Source organism: Schistocerca piceifrons, chromosome 4 (genome assembly GCF_021461385.2).
Source record: "Schistocerca piceifrons isolate TAMUIC-IGC-003096 chromosome 4, iqSchPice1.1, whole genome shotgun sequence".
Classification (NCBI taxonomy): domain Eukaryota; kingdom Metazoa; phylum Arthropoda; class Insecta; order Orthoptera; family Acrididae; genus Schistocerca; species Schistocerca piceifrons.
Window position 1 is genome coordinate 325032033 of NC_060141.1, and position 16692 is coordinate 325048724.

The 16692-nt window shown below is 40.5% G+C and overlaps 1 protein-coding gene across 2 annotated transcripts in view; it reads right to left on the reverse strand.

The window, feature by feature from the left end:
- LOC124795290 (balbiani ring protein 3-like) overlaps nucleotides 1-16692 on the reverse strand; it is a 259410-nt gene that overhangs the window by 55370 nt on the left and 187348 nt on the right. For both annotated transcript variants that reach the window (XM_047259248.1, XM_047259249.1), the window contains one exon: nucleotides 1404-1586. In XM_047259248.1, coding sequence (XP_047115204.1) covers nucleotides 1404-1586 — 183 coding nt within the window. The remainder of the gene's footprint in view (nucleotides 1-1403; nucleotides 1587-16692) is intronic.

Below are 16692 nucleotides of genomic sequence, written 5' to 3' on the forward strand. Positions count from 1 at the left end.
TAGATGGCTGATCAGTCACACATATGATAAGACAGTGAAGTGTTCATAAATCTTAATGGTATTATGGCAGCAAGGGACCTACCAGAGCACTTTGGCTGATAAACTCTGGTCCCAAAAGCAATACACTGCTCTCTAACCAACAAGAAATATGTAACAGAAGGAAAATGTAATGTGTCAAAGTGACATGAATATCTTACAAGCACTCATAATGTATGAATTTTCTTGGCGTACAATGTGATTCGACAACATAAGGTATTGCCCTATGTGGATTTGAGAATCAACTACTTTTCTGTAGAGGACTAAATAGAGATGACATTACAAATGAATTTAATGGTATAAGTGCTTCATTGTGTGTGAGAGTTATTGTTGTGTGAATTTGCTACTCCACAAGAAGACTTTCTCCAAAAGCTGGAGTATTTCTAGCATTATTTCTCACTGTGCCTGTCTGCGACTCAACGTGTCCTCTTTGGTATGAGTCGCAATCTATTCTCTCCATATTGTAGCTATTATTGTAAGTAATACTACAGAAGAACATGATTTCAGGTGGTCAAAAGCAATATTTAATATAAGTAATGATGAATTATGGCTGTGCCAATTCAAAACTGAAACAAAGCAGTAGTCACATTTGGGTGTTACCACAGAAAAGAGTTTGAAGTTTAGAGAAAATGAATTGTGTGCACTTTCCTGGCGAAAAGTGGGCACACTGCTACAACTATTGTGGCTGGAGATAAGATAGTAACTTCACACTGTATTTGGGTCTTTGATGCACAAACCATGCAAACATGTCAAGATGATAGTTCTAAAATCACGTATGATTGGGATTATGCTCTATAAAAAATGTTACACATATTTAAAAACTTTGGAAAACTTTTCTTCTCTGACATGCATCACAAAAATGATGAAAGGAAAAGTATTTATGACTCAGAACATTTTTACTGGTCATGCAGTAAAGCTTCAGCATCACGCACGACAATTTATGACATTTTTACTACTAACTCCATTCACAATACATTTTGTATACAGTATCCATGTATACCACTGAAGGTACCTGCAAAATTATATCATTGTACAACATTATTATATTTCCAGAGATATGACATCATAAACATTGAGTTTTGTGAAAAACTAGCTTTTGCTTAAAATGGAGCCCTCAGTACCCATGCTATGCATGTCCAGACTTTTATAATGAGAGCACTCAGCAACTTCCAACAAACTGTAAAAGTAATTTCAATCCTTTTCTAAACTTCTTCTCACTTACATGTTTAATGTCAAATACTTAATACATTGCAACTCATCTCTAATCAGAAGTTTGAATCTGTTTTGTACATGTGAGGTCAATTATTTAGAGAATTGGGGGTTTACTGGTTTATTGTAATATGTAATGAAAATGATCAGCTGCTTACCTGGTCTACCTTCACTGATACAACAGACACCATGATCTGTGTCATTAGCAGACACACATTCATAATTGCTTGGACAATTAATTGCTGTATTATTTATTTTACATTCTACTGCTTCTCCAGTTTCAGCATCAACTAGAGGACTGCTTACACCACAGAGATTCATAAACGCCTTTTTTTGACGACCTACAAAAGAGTAACTGTTTAATAAATTATCATAATACAGTTAATAATACAAATACATCTAATAAAACAACTATACACTCTTACTATCTCTAGTGTGATGCTGACAAAAAAGTTATCAGTAATCTCATGGTCTCTAATTTTAGTCAATAACTGAAAAAGGAACTTATTACAGCAAATACTTAAGAGGTATCAAGATACAACCACTAACACCTAGAGCATCAAATGACTTTTTAAAGTCAGATGCTAACTGAGTGTGGCTGCACAGTTGTGTGCACATATTCTTTTATCTAATTTTTAAAAATCATTCAACTGATATGTTCAGATGGTTCTTTCTTGATTTTCATTAAAAGACATTCACACAGCTAACCATATTAACCTGTCCAACGGTCATTATAGTACTTACATTTCTCGCCCTTTCCTGTATTAACTTACTTATTGCCTCTTAACATATTTTTCTGGTTGCACTTTTTTCAGTGATTCTGGACACCAAACTGAGTAGGTTTCTAGTTCCTAATCCCCTCCTGAATTTTATGTTCTGGAGGAATCTCACTGACAAATTTCAAACTACTATGTTAAGCACAGACTGTAGCAGTGGATCATATCAAAATCTTTCCCTTCTTCTGTTCCTCTTTATTTTTGATTTTTTCTGGATATCTTCTCTAGCATTTTCATGCAATTTCACCAACATAAACTCTTGTTAAAGAGACAATAATCTATTTTATTTCTTACTTAAGGCTAGTATAGATAACATTAGGAACTTAATGACTGTTTACTGTCTGTCATCATTTTTATACTAAAAACAACATAAGAGTACTTTGTATGTATGGCTGACAAGTGAGCTGGTTGTGGACACATTTTAATGAACAATCTGTGAACTAGTGGGAGCTCTAAGCTGATAGACAGCAGATGTTTCAAGTTTCAGAGACTGTTACCAATGACAAACAATGAATATGTGATGTATGCAAAAACCTGTGGAATTTAAAGATATTGAAGACAGGTGCAAGATAGTAAAAACATCCATATAAAGAATGAATACTTTTGTACAGCCAGCAAAATACTATCTTTGTACAATATTAAGCTTATCCACAAGATAGGACAGATTCACAATTTTTACTCTATAGGAATAAGTTTTGATGTAAATCTGAGTCTTGCCTCTTATCTTAAAATTCAGTTGATAGTTAACTTGTATTCACAATGAGAATGAACCATTTTCTTGAGAAATACACTGATGAATGAAAATATTAGGATCACCTGCTTAATAGCATGTTGGCCCAGCTTTAGAACCTAATACAGCATTGATTCTGTGTGTCATGGATTTGATGAGTTTCTGGCAGGTTTCAGAAGGTATGTGTCACCAGATGTTTATGCACACATCACACAATATCCATAAATTATGTCCCAATAATTGTTATTGGCAGAGATGGCACCAGATAGTGCATGAGATGTGTCCCAGCAGGTTCAGAACGTACAAATTTAGTGACCAAGACATCTGCAAGAGTTCATGATCACGCACCTCAAAACACTGTTGCACGATTTTGGCCTAGTAACGGAGTTATCTTACTGGAAGATGCCATCGCTGTCAGTGAAAACATGAAGAAATGCAGGTGGCCCGCAATAATTTTCGCATTGTCCACTGCTGTAGTGGTGCCTTTAATTACTACCACAGTTCCCACGGAAGCCCAGGTGAATGTTCCCCATAGTATAATACTGACTGCTACTACCGTATTTACTCTAATCTTAGCCGCACTCGAATCTAAGCCGCACCTGAAAAATGAGACTCGAAATCAAGGAAAAAAAAATTTCCCAAATCTAAGCCACACCTGAAATTTGAGACTCGAAATTCAAGTGGAGAGAAAAGTTTTAGGCCGCACCTCCAAATCGAAACAAAGTTGGTCCACTGTAATATGAGACACAATTAGGTCGAACGAATGACGATACAGCTACAGTAGTTTGGTTCGAATCGTAAGCTTAGCGGTTAAGCTTTACCAGGTAGCCATTGCTATGTGTCAGGCGCTTCATCCGTATTTACATGGGTACCCTTCCTTTTTCAAGTGCTTCGTCTGGTTTGAATCGATTGCTTATTTTTCTTTGATCTGATAAGTGCCGTTCTCTTTGTTATAGGTGTTTACGTCACTCTAAACTGAAAATACAGTACTGTACTGTGTATGCATTGTTTGTAGCATTCTGATAATGAGTGTTTATGGTCTGTCACCGCTCACGGCATGGCTTGCTTTTGTGCATGCTACCGCCACTTTTTAAAGAGAGAGAGAGAGAGAGAGAGAGAGAGAGAGAGAGAGAGAGAGAGATGAATTGTCTCATTAGCGAAACAATGGCAAGAGACTGCTATTTGTTATTACTTACACCGCTGCTTTCTTTGATAATGATCAACAAGAACCAAATTACAGACTGCGTATCATAGAAGATGTTGTGAACGAGAGTTTAGTGAAAATTTTTCTCTGTTTGAAAATCTTTGCAGACGCCTCTTTAGTACATTACATTCTGCACAGAAATTAGAGTCATCTTAGATTTAAAAATCTAATCAATTGCCGTGCTTCATTTCTGACTGTATCACCATTAGGCATAAGAATAATATGAATATAAACATGACATGATATGTATATTCTTCTGCGTTTGCTGTTGTCTCGCTCTAGTTTCGTAGTTTTTTAGCCACACAGGATTTAAATGAGAGAGCAGCAAACACGAAAGAATACATGGCAAAATGTTTATATCCATATTATTCTTATGGTGAAGTGAATACTGCATGTGGTTAACAATTCATAAACGTTCCTATTAGCAACCATCTCTTCTCACAGGTAGGAAAGAATTCAGAATGTAGAGCTGGCCATATTGACAAACATCCCAAACAGTCTTTCCAGTTGGATTTTTGTAGTACATTGAAATGCTGCTACATTCGAAGATGAACAATGCGGAATTTGTATTTACTTAGTAGGATAACGTATGAAAATGCAGTGGTCAAAACTCGGGGCAGAGTAAAAAGCTGTGTGGCAGTGATATTTTTCATGTCTGGTGCAAAGTGATATCAAAAGTGTGCGAGAGTTTTTTTTGGTCATGTGTTGTTTTTTATCTTTGCCGTAAGACTATAGAGTCTCCTAGTTTTTGTTACTTCTCTGTTGTTTTTTTAAGTTTCTTCTCATTGTGAGTTTTTGCGAATAAATATTTTTTCGTTAACTCATTATACTGGATGGCCACAGCTCATCTGCCACATTTTTTAAATTTATTTACTGACGCAGTGGTTTTGGTGCCAGTATTTATCTTTGTGCCTGCAAAGCATGCCTGTGTAGCGCTACATATATTCGACAGCAAAAGTTAGTTGTGGCAGCAGCTACCAACATTTTTCAGAACTTCTGCTTACTTTGCACTCACTTCTAAGCTGCAGGCGGTTTTTTGGATCAGAAAGACCGGAAAAAAAGTGCAGCTTAGATTCGAGTAAATACGGTAGTCTGCATCCACAGTATAGTGCATGAATCGTGCAGTCATTTGTCTGGACGACAGCATTTCTGGATATGACTTTCAACCTGATGTAAGAATAAATGTCATTCACCAAACCACAGGACACATTTCTATTGATCCACAGTCAAATCTCAATGATCCCATGCCCCCTGCAGTCATAACTGACAGTGTCATTGGATCAACATGGAGAAATGTAGGGGCCACTTTTTGCGGAGCCCTGCATTCTACAATATGTACCTAATGGTACATTCTGAAACTCCTGTGCTTCCACCACAATTGTACTCTACCATCAGATCTGTCCTAGATTGCTGTCTATCATAATTTACACCGTGGGCAAGCCTCCAACCTGCAAGTTCTCTGATGAGGCATGGATATTCAACACCGTATCACCTACTCACAATTTCACTGTCCTTCAATCACTTTCCATAGACATTTAGAACAACAGTACGCAAACAACCAATCAGCTTTTCTGTTTCTGAGACACCTGTTCCCAGGTGCCTCACCATAACATTCTGGCCTTTATCAAAGTCACCCATTTGTGACCCTTATTGTCACTAAAATAATTCCCCATTTATCTCTGCTCTGCTTATATATTTTCCTTACCACATCATGTGCCTGCAACGTCATCAGATGATATTCAATCTTTTGGTGTGGGAGGGGAGGGGGAGGGGGGGGGGGTTGGGGTGAGGGCAGCGGTAATGTTTGTTGGTTCATCAATGTACATGCAAAGAAGGTTATTAATCACAGACGCAATATAGATATCATTAAAATTATATCAGTTTTATATTATTTGTATGCTCTTTTTACTTAAGTTCTGTATGCATTAGTATGTTGTGAAAGATAATTTTTTTTTTAAAAAAAAGATAATTGTTATACACTAATCAAGAGTCAGGCCCTCTTTATACACTCTAAGATAAAAAGAATTCACAAAGGAATTAGCCAAAAGGGAAGGAAATTGATAGATGTGATGAAAGTGTAGAGACAAATAAATTATTACAATTTTAGACCTCCTGAGCCCTCCTGAGAGATATCTTGCCAAATTCTGTGCAATTGATGAGTTACATCATCAAAATCTTGAGCTTGTTGGAAGGCCCTGCCCATAATGCTCCAAACATTCCCAACTGAGGAGAGATCTGGCGACCCTGTTGGCCAAAGGAAAGGTTTTGCAAGTACGAAGACAAGCAGTAGAAACTCTCGCCATATGCAGTCAGTATCTTGCTGAAATGTAAGCCCACGATGGTTTGCGGTGAAGGGCAACAAAACGGGCGTAGAATACCGTTGAAGTACCACTGTGCTGTAAGGGCGCCGCAGATGACAACGTAAGAGGTCCTACTAAGAAATGAAATGGCACTGCATACCATCACTCCCGCATGTTGAGCTGCATGGTTAACAACATTCAGGTTGGTATCCCACCACTGTCCAGGGCACCCTGAGACAAGTTTTCACTGACAATTGGGGCTCAGTTTGAAGCAGAACACATCATTGAGGACAATTCTACTCCAGTCATTGAATTCCAGGTAGAAGATGTATCCGGTGATGCCCTGGACAACAGTGGGATACCAACCTGACTATTACCCACCATATGGCCTGACAACAATGAGTGATGGTATGTAGTGCTATTTCATTTTATTGCACAACCCCTTTGGTTGTCATCCACAGCACACTCACAGCATAGTGGTATGTTGGTGATATTCGATGCCTTTTTTTGTTGCTCTTCGAGGCAAGCAATCCTGGGCTTACATTTCACCAAGATAATGCCTGCCTGCACACAGCAAGATTTCTACTGCTTGTCTTCGTGCTTGCCAAACCCCACCTTGGCCAGTATGGTCAATGGACTTCTCCTAATTGAGAAAGTTTGGGGCATTATGGGCAGAGCCCTCCAACCAGCTCAGTATTTTCGCGATCTAATGTGCCAATTGGACAGAATTTGGCACAATATCCCTCAGGAGGACTTAGGCCAAGTTGAATAACTGCTTGCATAAGGGCCAGATGTGGAACAATGTGCTATTGACTTTCTCAGTTTGTGAATCTCTTTTTCTCTTGAATAAAGGATTAATTTTTTATGAAATTGTAATCATTTGTTTGGTTATAATAGAGGGAAACATTCTATGTAGGAAAAATATATCTAAAAACAAAGATGATGTGACTTACCAAATGAAAGTGCTGGCAGGTCGACAGACACACAAACAAACACAAACACACACACAAAATTCAAGCTTTCGCAGCAAACTGTTGCCTCATCAGGAAAGAGGGAAGGAGAGGGAAAGACAAAAGGATGTGGGTTTTAAGGGAGAGGGTAAGGAGTCATTCCAATCCCGGGAGCGGAAAGACTTACCTTAGGGGGAAAAAAGGACGGGTATACACTCGCACACACACACACACACACACACACACACACACACACACACACACACACACACATATCCATCCACACATATACAGACACAAGCAGACATATTTAAATATGTCTGCTTGTGTCTGTATATGTGTGGATGGATATGTGTGTGTGTGTGTGTGTGTGTGTGTGTGTGTGTGTGTGTGTGTGTGTGTGTGCGAGTGTATACCCGTCCTTTTTTCCCCCTAAGGTAAGTCTTTCCGCTCCCGGGATTGGAATGACTCCTTACCCTCTCCCTTAAAACCCACATCCTTTTGTCTTTCCCTCTCCTTCCCTCTTTCCTGATGAGGCAACAGTTTGCTGCGAAAGCTTGAATTTTGTGTGTGTGTGTTTGTGTCTGTTTGTGTGTCTGTCGACCTGCCAGCACTTTCATTTGGTAAGTCACATCATCTTTGTTTTTAGATATAATCATTTGTTTGTACGTATATGCACATCACATCTACTGATTTCTGTTCATTTTGGATAATTCCTTCTTGGTGCATCTTTTTATTTGGCTTAGAGTGTACTACGCATGTACAATTAAATTTATGAAAATCGTTACATTAGAAGGATAAATGATACTGAAATGAGCTTTATGCCACAGCTTATGTACATTACAATACACAAATAATTAGGATAAGAACAATGTCACAGCATGGAACCAAAGAGTACCTTAATATGTACCTGGGAAATATCTTCACGAGTCGTTGAGTTCATGAAGTCTCTGCATGTAACCCACACACATATTCAAGAAAGTACCGTGATTTGTATGGCAGAGGGTATTTAACACTGTGCTACAAATCAGGGTTTCTTCCCATTCTAATTGTGTATGGAGAGCACTCTGACGTTTGTCTAATAATCTGACACAGTCTAAGATGCAAGGGGGCCCTTGCAACTAGCCATGTAAGATGCAGAACATCTGTAGCCCCAGTTCTGCCGGTGGAAGCTGAAATAGTGCTAGCACAAATGATCATTGGTGGCTGACCATACTGCTACATAGTGCAGCATAATGTGCCATTTACAAATTCAGGTTATGTGACAGGAACTTGCCTCCTTATGCACCTGGGTATAAGGACTATAAATATTCCTGTCTCTGCTGGCTATATCATTCAGTATCTTGCATTTGACTGGCAGAGCCTCCTGGCTAGTCATTAATTGAATGTGCTGCTACATCACATTGGCCCTCACCAAGCAGTGGTGTCTACTAACTGGAGCCACTGGTCTACATGCCGTCATGCAAACCACTCAGTGTCTGCCATCACTTGTCACCAGCTGATGTCCCAGAGTCCTCAGCTCAACTTAAAGAGTGCCTTCTCACTTTCTGCTGGTGACATTGGAACACTGGCTGAGTGTGCCAGACGTCATCTATCCTTGCACTGTAGTGCCGATATGCTACTTGGCGAATAAGGATACTGACACCACCAGCCCTGTTTCTCTGCTGGCTCTGTGTGAGCATTCTGTCATGAGAAAGTCGCATTATGCCTGTGAGACACAGGTTGTGCCATTGCAGCTACCACAGTATTTCTTCAAGGATTCATTGGTTAATAAGTAAAGGACAACTTGGTCATGCATTTCTAACTACGTCCCTGCTGCAGTACTGAAGAATGCCCTGCAGATGCAGCCAACAGACAATGAGATCCCGTTAGTCACATTCACATGTTAATGGTGGCAGATGATCTGCACTGATGTCAGAGGGAGTCGATTACAGTACACCCCTTCCAGATTGTCCAAACTGTTGCAGGGACATGTAAACTAGAAACATTCCCCAGGAGAAATGATCTGCATGTATTCCTATGCGACATCATCCATGATGAGAATTTCAACCTCAAGAACTTTCTTAATCTTGGGCATCACTTGTGCGACCAATATGTGCAATATGTATCAATAAGGGATGCATATCAGTCAGAAACCAAAACCATCAAATATGGAGTGCCGCAGGGACCAGTAATGGGGCCATTGCTTTTTAATCTGTTTGTTAATGACATAGGTAATGAAGAGAAAGAGAAGAAAATTTTGTATGCAGATGACATGACATTACTGAACAATGACCAAACTGTGGCACAGCTTGAGAGAAGAGCATACATATCTACAAACACCACAGCTCAATGGCTTCTGGAAAATGTACTTGCTATAAAAAAATAAAGAGAAGGCTGTGCACATGGGTTTAGAGGTGGATCAAATGAGACTAAAAGAAGAAGTAGAATCCACTAGATTCTTATGTATTACTGTGAGTAACAAACTGAAATGGAAACAACATATTAATTCTGCCCGTAATAAACTCAGCTCTGTCATATTTATAATCTCCGATCCAGCTGGATACTGAACCCAGGTCCTTAGGATTGACATTCTGTTGCGCTGACTACTCAGCTACTGGGGGCGGACATCCCACCCACTGACAATGCTTGAAAAAGGACGCCAGTACTCAGATATCAAATTACTAAGAAGTCTGCCTGAAAACTGCATGACAATGCACATTACACTAAGTTGTCAAAGAACTTTAAATACTATCTGGTGGAAAAGGAAAGTTACAGAATTGATGAGCATTGCTCACATTAAATTTGTAAATATTGTTAATTATAATCAATGATGTTAGAATAGTTATGAAGTATGTGATAATGAAGGTTTTTGTGTTTTTGACATGTCCTATATTACATGTACATTCACTGTACACCATGTAATCCTACAGCATCAAATAAAGTTCAATTCAATCTGTCAACTTAGGTTTTTCAACTTTCCATAGCTCCCTCCCATTAGTTGAACAACCTATGATCCTCTGTGTTACCACTGTTTGAGTAAGCTTAATATTCTCTGTTAATCTTATTTGGTATGGATCCCACATACCTGAGTGATACTCAAGAGATGGGCGCATAAGTATCTTGCAAGCAGTCTCCTTTATAGAATGACTCTATTTGCAAATATCCTGTCAATGAACCAATTTCTACCATCTACAATATCTATGACTGAACCTATGAGATCATTGCATTTCATATCCCCACAAATTGTTACAGTTGTATGAACTTATAGATACCAACTGTCAATTTTGATATTGCACTCTTAGCATACTTCTATTCTGTATTTTGTGAAGTGCAAAATTTTACATTTCTGCACATTTAAAGCAAGTTGCCAATGTTTGCACCACTTTGAAATCAAGTTTTTTAAAAAATATTTTGTAGTTTTTTTCCAGGCAGCACAGTATGGTGCATATTCATTTCTTTTGCCTAATGGTCACCAGAAAACAACCTCTGACTTTATTAACAAAAATGAATCTGTGTGTAGTTAGTTAATGGTAAGTGAATGCCTCAGTCACAATATGAAATGGCGCGTGTTATGCTTATCTACATCTGCATATGTATTATTCTTATCTTTGTTATTGCATTATCCTGTAATTATTGCATTAAGTTAATTTATTTTATTTATTTATTTATTGTTCCGTGGGACCAAATTAAGGAGAAGTCTCCATGGTCATGGACCGAGTCAATACGTGAAATTATAACACGATATTAGAAACAGATAAAATGAAATATAAAAAAACATATTCAGGTGACAAGTCGTAAGTTTAAATGAAGAAAATCAACAATGTAACACTGGAATTTGCTTAATTTTTTAGCTCTTCCAGGAGCTCCTCGACAGAATAGAAGGAGTGAGCCATGAGGAAACTCTTCAGTTTAGACTTAAAAGAGTTTGGGCTACTGCTAAGATTTTTGAGTTCTTGTGGTAGCTTATTGAAAATGGATGCAGCAGAATACTGCACTCCTTTCTGCACAAGAGTCAAGGAAGTGCATTCTACATGCAGATTTGATTTCTGCCTAGTATTAACTGAGTGAAAGCTGCTAACTCTTGGGAATAGGCTAATATTGCTAACAACAAACAACATTAAAGAAAATATATACTGTGAGGGCAATGTCAGAATTCCCAGATTTTTGAATAGGGGTCGACAAGACGTTCTCGAACTTACACCACATATAGCTCGAACAGCTTGTTTTTGAGCCAAAAATACCCTTTTTGAATCAGAAGAATTACCCCAAAAAATAATACCATATGACATAAGCGTATGAAAATATGCGAAGTAGACTACTTTTCGTGTTGAAGTATCACTTATTTCAGATACTGTTCTAATGGTAAATAAAGCAGCATTTAGCTTCTGAACAAGATCCTGGACATGGGCTTTCCACAACAGCTTACTATCTATCCGAACGCCTAGGAACTTGAACTGTTCCGTCTCGCTTATAATATGCCTATTCTGTCTGATCAAAATATCGGTTCTTGTTGAATTGTGAGTTAGAAACTGTAAAAACTGAGTCTTACTCTGATTTAGCATCAACTTATTTTCCACAAGCCACGAACGTATTTCATGAACTACATTATTTGTTACTGTTTCAATATTACACACAAGATCCTTCACTATCAAGCTGGTGTCATCAGCAAACAGAAATATTTTTGAATCACCTGTAATACTAGAAGGCATATCATTTATATAAATAAGAAACAGCAGTGGCCCTAGCACCGACCCTTGGGGAACGCCCCACTTAACAGTGCCCCATTGGGACTGAACATCATTACCACTCTCAATATTGCGGAGAATTACCCTCTGCTTTCTGTTCTTAAAGTAAGAGGCGAACCAATTGTAAGCTACTCCCCTTACTCCATAATGGTCCAACTTCTGCAGTAATATTTTGTGGTCAACACAGTCAAAAGCCTTCGTTAAATCAAAGAAAACACCTAGCGTTCGCAACCTTTTATTTAATCTGTCCAAAACCTCACAGAGAAAAGAGAATATAGCATTTTCAGTTGTTAAGCCATTTCTAAAACCAAACTGAACATTTGACAGCAAATTATGTGAATTTAAATGCTCCAGTAACCTTGTATATACAACCTTCTCGATAACTTTAGCAAACACCGATGGCATAGAAATAGGTCTAAAATTGTCAACATTATCAATGTCTCCCTTTTTATAAAGTGGCTTCACTACCGAGTACTTTAATCGGTCAAGAAACCGACCACTCCTAAAGGAAAAGTTACAGATATGGCTGAGAAATGGGCTAACATACATAGAACAATACTTCAGTATTCTGCTAGATACCCCGTCATATCCATGAGAGTTCTTGGTCTTTAGTGATTTAATTATTAACTCAATCTCCCTCTTGTCAGTATCATGGAGGAGCATTTCAGGTAACAGTCTCGGAACACTTTTTTCTAAGAGCGCTATATGATTCCCTGTTGGGACTAGGTTTCTATTTGGTTCACCTGCTATATTCAGAAAGTGATTATTAAATACTGTACATATATGTGACTTATCAGTAACACAGACATTCCCACTACGCACTGATTCTATATCCTCGACCTGTCTCTGCAGACCAGCAACTTCCTTTACGACTGACCATATGGTTTTAATTTTATCCTGAGACTTAGCTATTCTATCTGCATACCACATACTTTTTGCCTTCCTAATAACATTTTTAAGCACCTTACAATACTGTTTGTAATGGGCTGCTGCATTTAGATTTTGACTGTTTCTAACGTTTTGATATAATTGCCACTTTGTTCTACAAGATATTCTTATCCCTATTTAGTTTTATTAAATACTTTTAATTAAGCTTGGGAATTTGAGCCCTTGACGTCCTGGTCAGTAAATAATCGTCCCAATCACGGTGCCAACTCTCCAGTTGAAAGCAGTAAAGCGCTTATTAGTGATGACTGGTGGTGGTGATAATTTCAAAAACTGAGGCTTAGTGACCTAAACATGGTGTGGACATGTTTAGAGATGCCAGGCTGCTTAACTTCCTGGTATGATCATCTTATCTACAGAGATACGTAATTCTGGAGTACTTTGTTGTATTAGACTGTATCCTCACATTTGATGGCAGTATCACCCTGAGCCACATCCCATCCTCAATAGCACATTCATAATCAAGTCACTGCTCTTGTGGAAGAAGGAAATTTAACAGTGTCACAGGCATGGTTTGGTGATTCACTGTGTATTACATAATATAAATAACACAATATTGATATACTGAAGAACGCAGCAGAGTTGTGGTAATTGGATACTGTATATCAACAACTGTCCAAGATAATGAACGTGCAAACTAAGGAAACACAGTGCAGTGCTGTAAGTGTTTCACACTGCACAAAGCACATCACCACCACTGGGTGAGTGAACTTGAGGGAAACAGAAGACGGCAAAAAGTTATATGGAACACATGTTCCAGTGAAGCAACAAAAAGGTGTGGAGATGGTTTTTGGTAACGCAAGGCATTTATTAGGTTAGACAAACTGCTACCTATTATTTAAACAAAATAACATGGAAAAAATGAAAAATACACAAATTTGAGGTGTGATTTGCAAAGGTAAGGTTCTTAGTTCATCAGTTCTGCCACAGAAGCAAACATGTTAGATACATGGGTTGGAGCCTTCACTAAAATTAGCACCTGTTAGAAAATTCAACATAAACACTAAAACTTTACCCCTCATAGAGGTTGTGAAAATAAATGAAAAAATAAATAAATAAAAGAAATACAGTGACAGAGTGCCATCGTGGGGTAAGGCAGATTCAGAAGTGTATGAGACCTAAATGGGATGGTCCACGTTAACGCATGGCACCGGCATGAAGGAATACATCATACAGGGGTTGTGTGTGTTGCTGCACATGAAATTACAGGCCTCTGGAATTGAAAGACGGGCTCTCCTAAGTGACTGCCTTGCATGCCTATGGGAATCCTGAGCTGAAGCTACAGTAGGCATGTTGCGGTAGTGGGAGGAAAGATGTTCACATCAGCAGCTGCCCACTATAGCACGGGTGCTTTGGAGAGCATCTAGGTGCGCCTGTGAGGGAAAAGCATCTACTAAGGCAGATTGTGCAACTCACATAATTTTAGAATTTAGAAAGGCAGCACATTGTCTCCCCCCTCGCCCTCCCATTATGAGAGAAGGATGTCAGTGTAGCAAGACCAAATGTGGGTCTGAGGGATCAGAGGCTGGGGTGCAGGTGCCATGTCGGTCAGCATTGTCGATGGTGGTGGCATTTGGGCAGATCAGTCGAGTAGCAGGGGCAGGTGACAGACAAGATCTATTCTGCCTCGCAGGCACGGTGTTAACAGCAGGCCATGCCAGCTCAGCATGCAGTTGGAGAAAAACAGCTGGCTGCATGGTAGTGCAACAGCACATAACAGCAGTGGGCAGCTCCTCAGCCCCAGGCAGGTGGGGTGTTGTGGAATGTGACCCGGGCGACAGGCTGTGCGTGGTGGCAGTCCAGAACACACGATGTGTGACTGGCATGACAGCATGCTGTACCATAGAGCTGATGGCATGCCTGGTGGGCAGTGATTTAGCTAGCACTGCAACTTGGAAAAAGTGCTGTATGGCACAGCAATGGATGCAGAGGGAGCATCACACGGCACGAGGAGCTGTAATGTGGTGCACTCTTGCTGAGCACGGAATGGGAGGGGGGGGGGGGGGGGGGGGGGGACGGTAGGTACTCACAAGAAAGGCAAGGACAGTCACGCACTTTGTCGCCAGCACCAGCATGTGTAGCACGTTGGAGTGTGCAGGAACCAGCGAGAGTGCTGGTGTCGATTCTGAGGTGTTGGGGGCTGAGTTTTGGAGTTGGCTCACAAGGCTGCTGGAGGAGCGGCGCCTGACACTCCGACTGGTGGTGGGAGCTCAGTGTCAGGCTCAGTATTGGGTGTCGTGCGTTTGATGTCAGGCTCCGTGTGCTCTAAGAAGCAGGAGCAGGAGGGAGTGGTAGCTGTGTGGAGTGAGGTGGCTGTGTTTGGGTCCCAGGCACTGCCTGGTGGTTCAAAGTAGCTGGTGGGGGCGCCATCAGGAGCAGTGCTGTTGGTGTCCAGGGTGGCGCTGGAAGTGTTGAGGGCAGCACCAGTGGTAACATCAGCAGCACTAGTGGTGGGCAAGGAGACCTCAACTATCGGCAACATAAAGATATCGTCAAGAGTGAGCACGTAAGCTAGCTTTAATCTGTCGATGAACACAACTGAAGGGGTGTCATGGAGATGCATGGTAACTACTTTGTCATTTCATTGTGATACGAGGTGAAGACTGGAGTACTGAGGGCAAAGTGGAGGCTAGCAGATGTTGATGCATAGCATCATGTGAGTGCATGATGCAAGGTTGCAGTGTATAATAGTCTTGCACTTGCCATGGCACCGTGGAAGGTTTGGTAATAGCTGGGCCACGCAATCTCAGATCTGCTGAATGTAAACTGGAACACAGGTAGAAGCAAGGGTGAGGCTGCGGCTTGATAAAAGTCACCTGGTAGGGCTAGGGGTTGCCCGTATACAAGGCCCGCGGTGGATGAATCCAAGTTGGCCTTGTCAGCCACCCACAAACATAACAGGCCCAGTGGCAGGGTGACGGACCATTTAATGCCATAGTAGGCAAGGACAGATTTTAACATATGGTGGATACATTCCACCATGCCATCGGCTGCAGGATGGTAGCTAGCAGTAAAATGAACGAATGTGTTCCAGGTTTTCAACAGGGTTCTGAATAAACAGGAAGTGAACTGGCAACAGTGGTTCAATGTTTAGTGGTTGGGACAGCCAAAATGCGAAACCCAGGAATTGATAAATTCCTTGGCAACCATTTCCGCAAAAATGTCCGGGACTGGGATGGCTTCCAGCCAGTGTGCAAAATGGTCTGAGGGTGGCAGGAGGCCAACGATATCTTTGTGTACATGGAAGAATCAGGGCTTGACAGGGAGAAATGAGGCAACAGGTGCATTAACATGATGCCCAGTTTAGCATGCTGGCACAGGATGAAGACACGAATCCAAATACAATAGTCCTGTTGGATGCTGTACCAGAGAAAACATTACTGGATGAAGGTAGCCAATCCATGCACGCAGTTGAAAGCTGGTTTGCTGAAGGCACAGAGGGAGTGGGTGGAAGAAGGTAGGGGCAGATGCAGTCTTTGGAGCTATTGGTGTCTGTGGAGTTGGAAAGGAGATTGCACAAAACAAGCAGGTCAGTGCCAGGGACCTTGTGGAGCTGGTGGACAAGGTTGGAATTCGGGTGCTGACATAGCATGGAGTTAGTGGACTGGGCTTTTGCGAGGGACTCATAATCTAATGAGGCTGAGGGCACAGGACCAGCTTATGCACTTCGTGTTGATATTACTGATGCTGACTATGTGGTGTACATTGGTAGATAACGGAGTCATGTACTGTTGCTGGTGGAACTGTTGGAGCAAATTTGGGTGCTGCCTTTATGACATAACCCTGTCGTAAGAGGGCAGTGGTTGGTTGGTTGG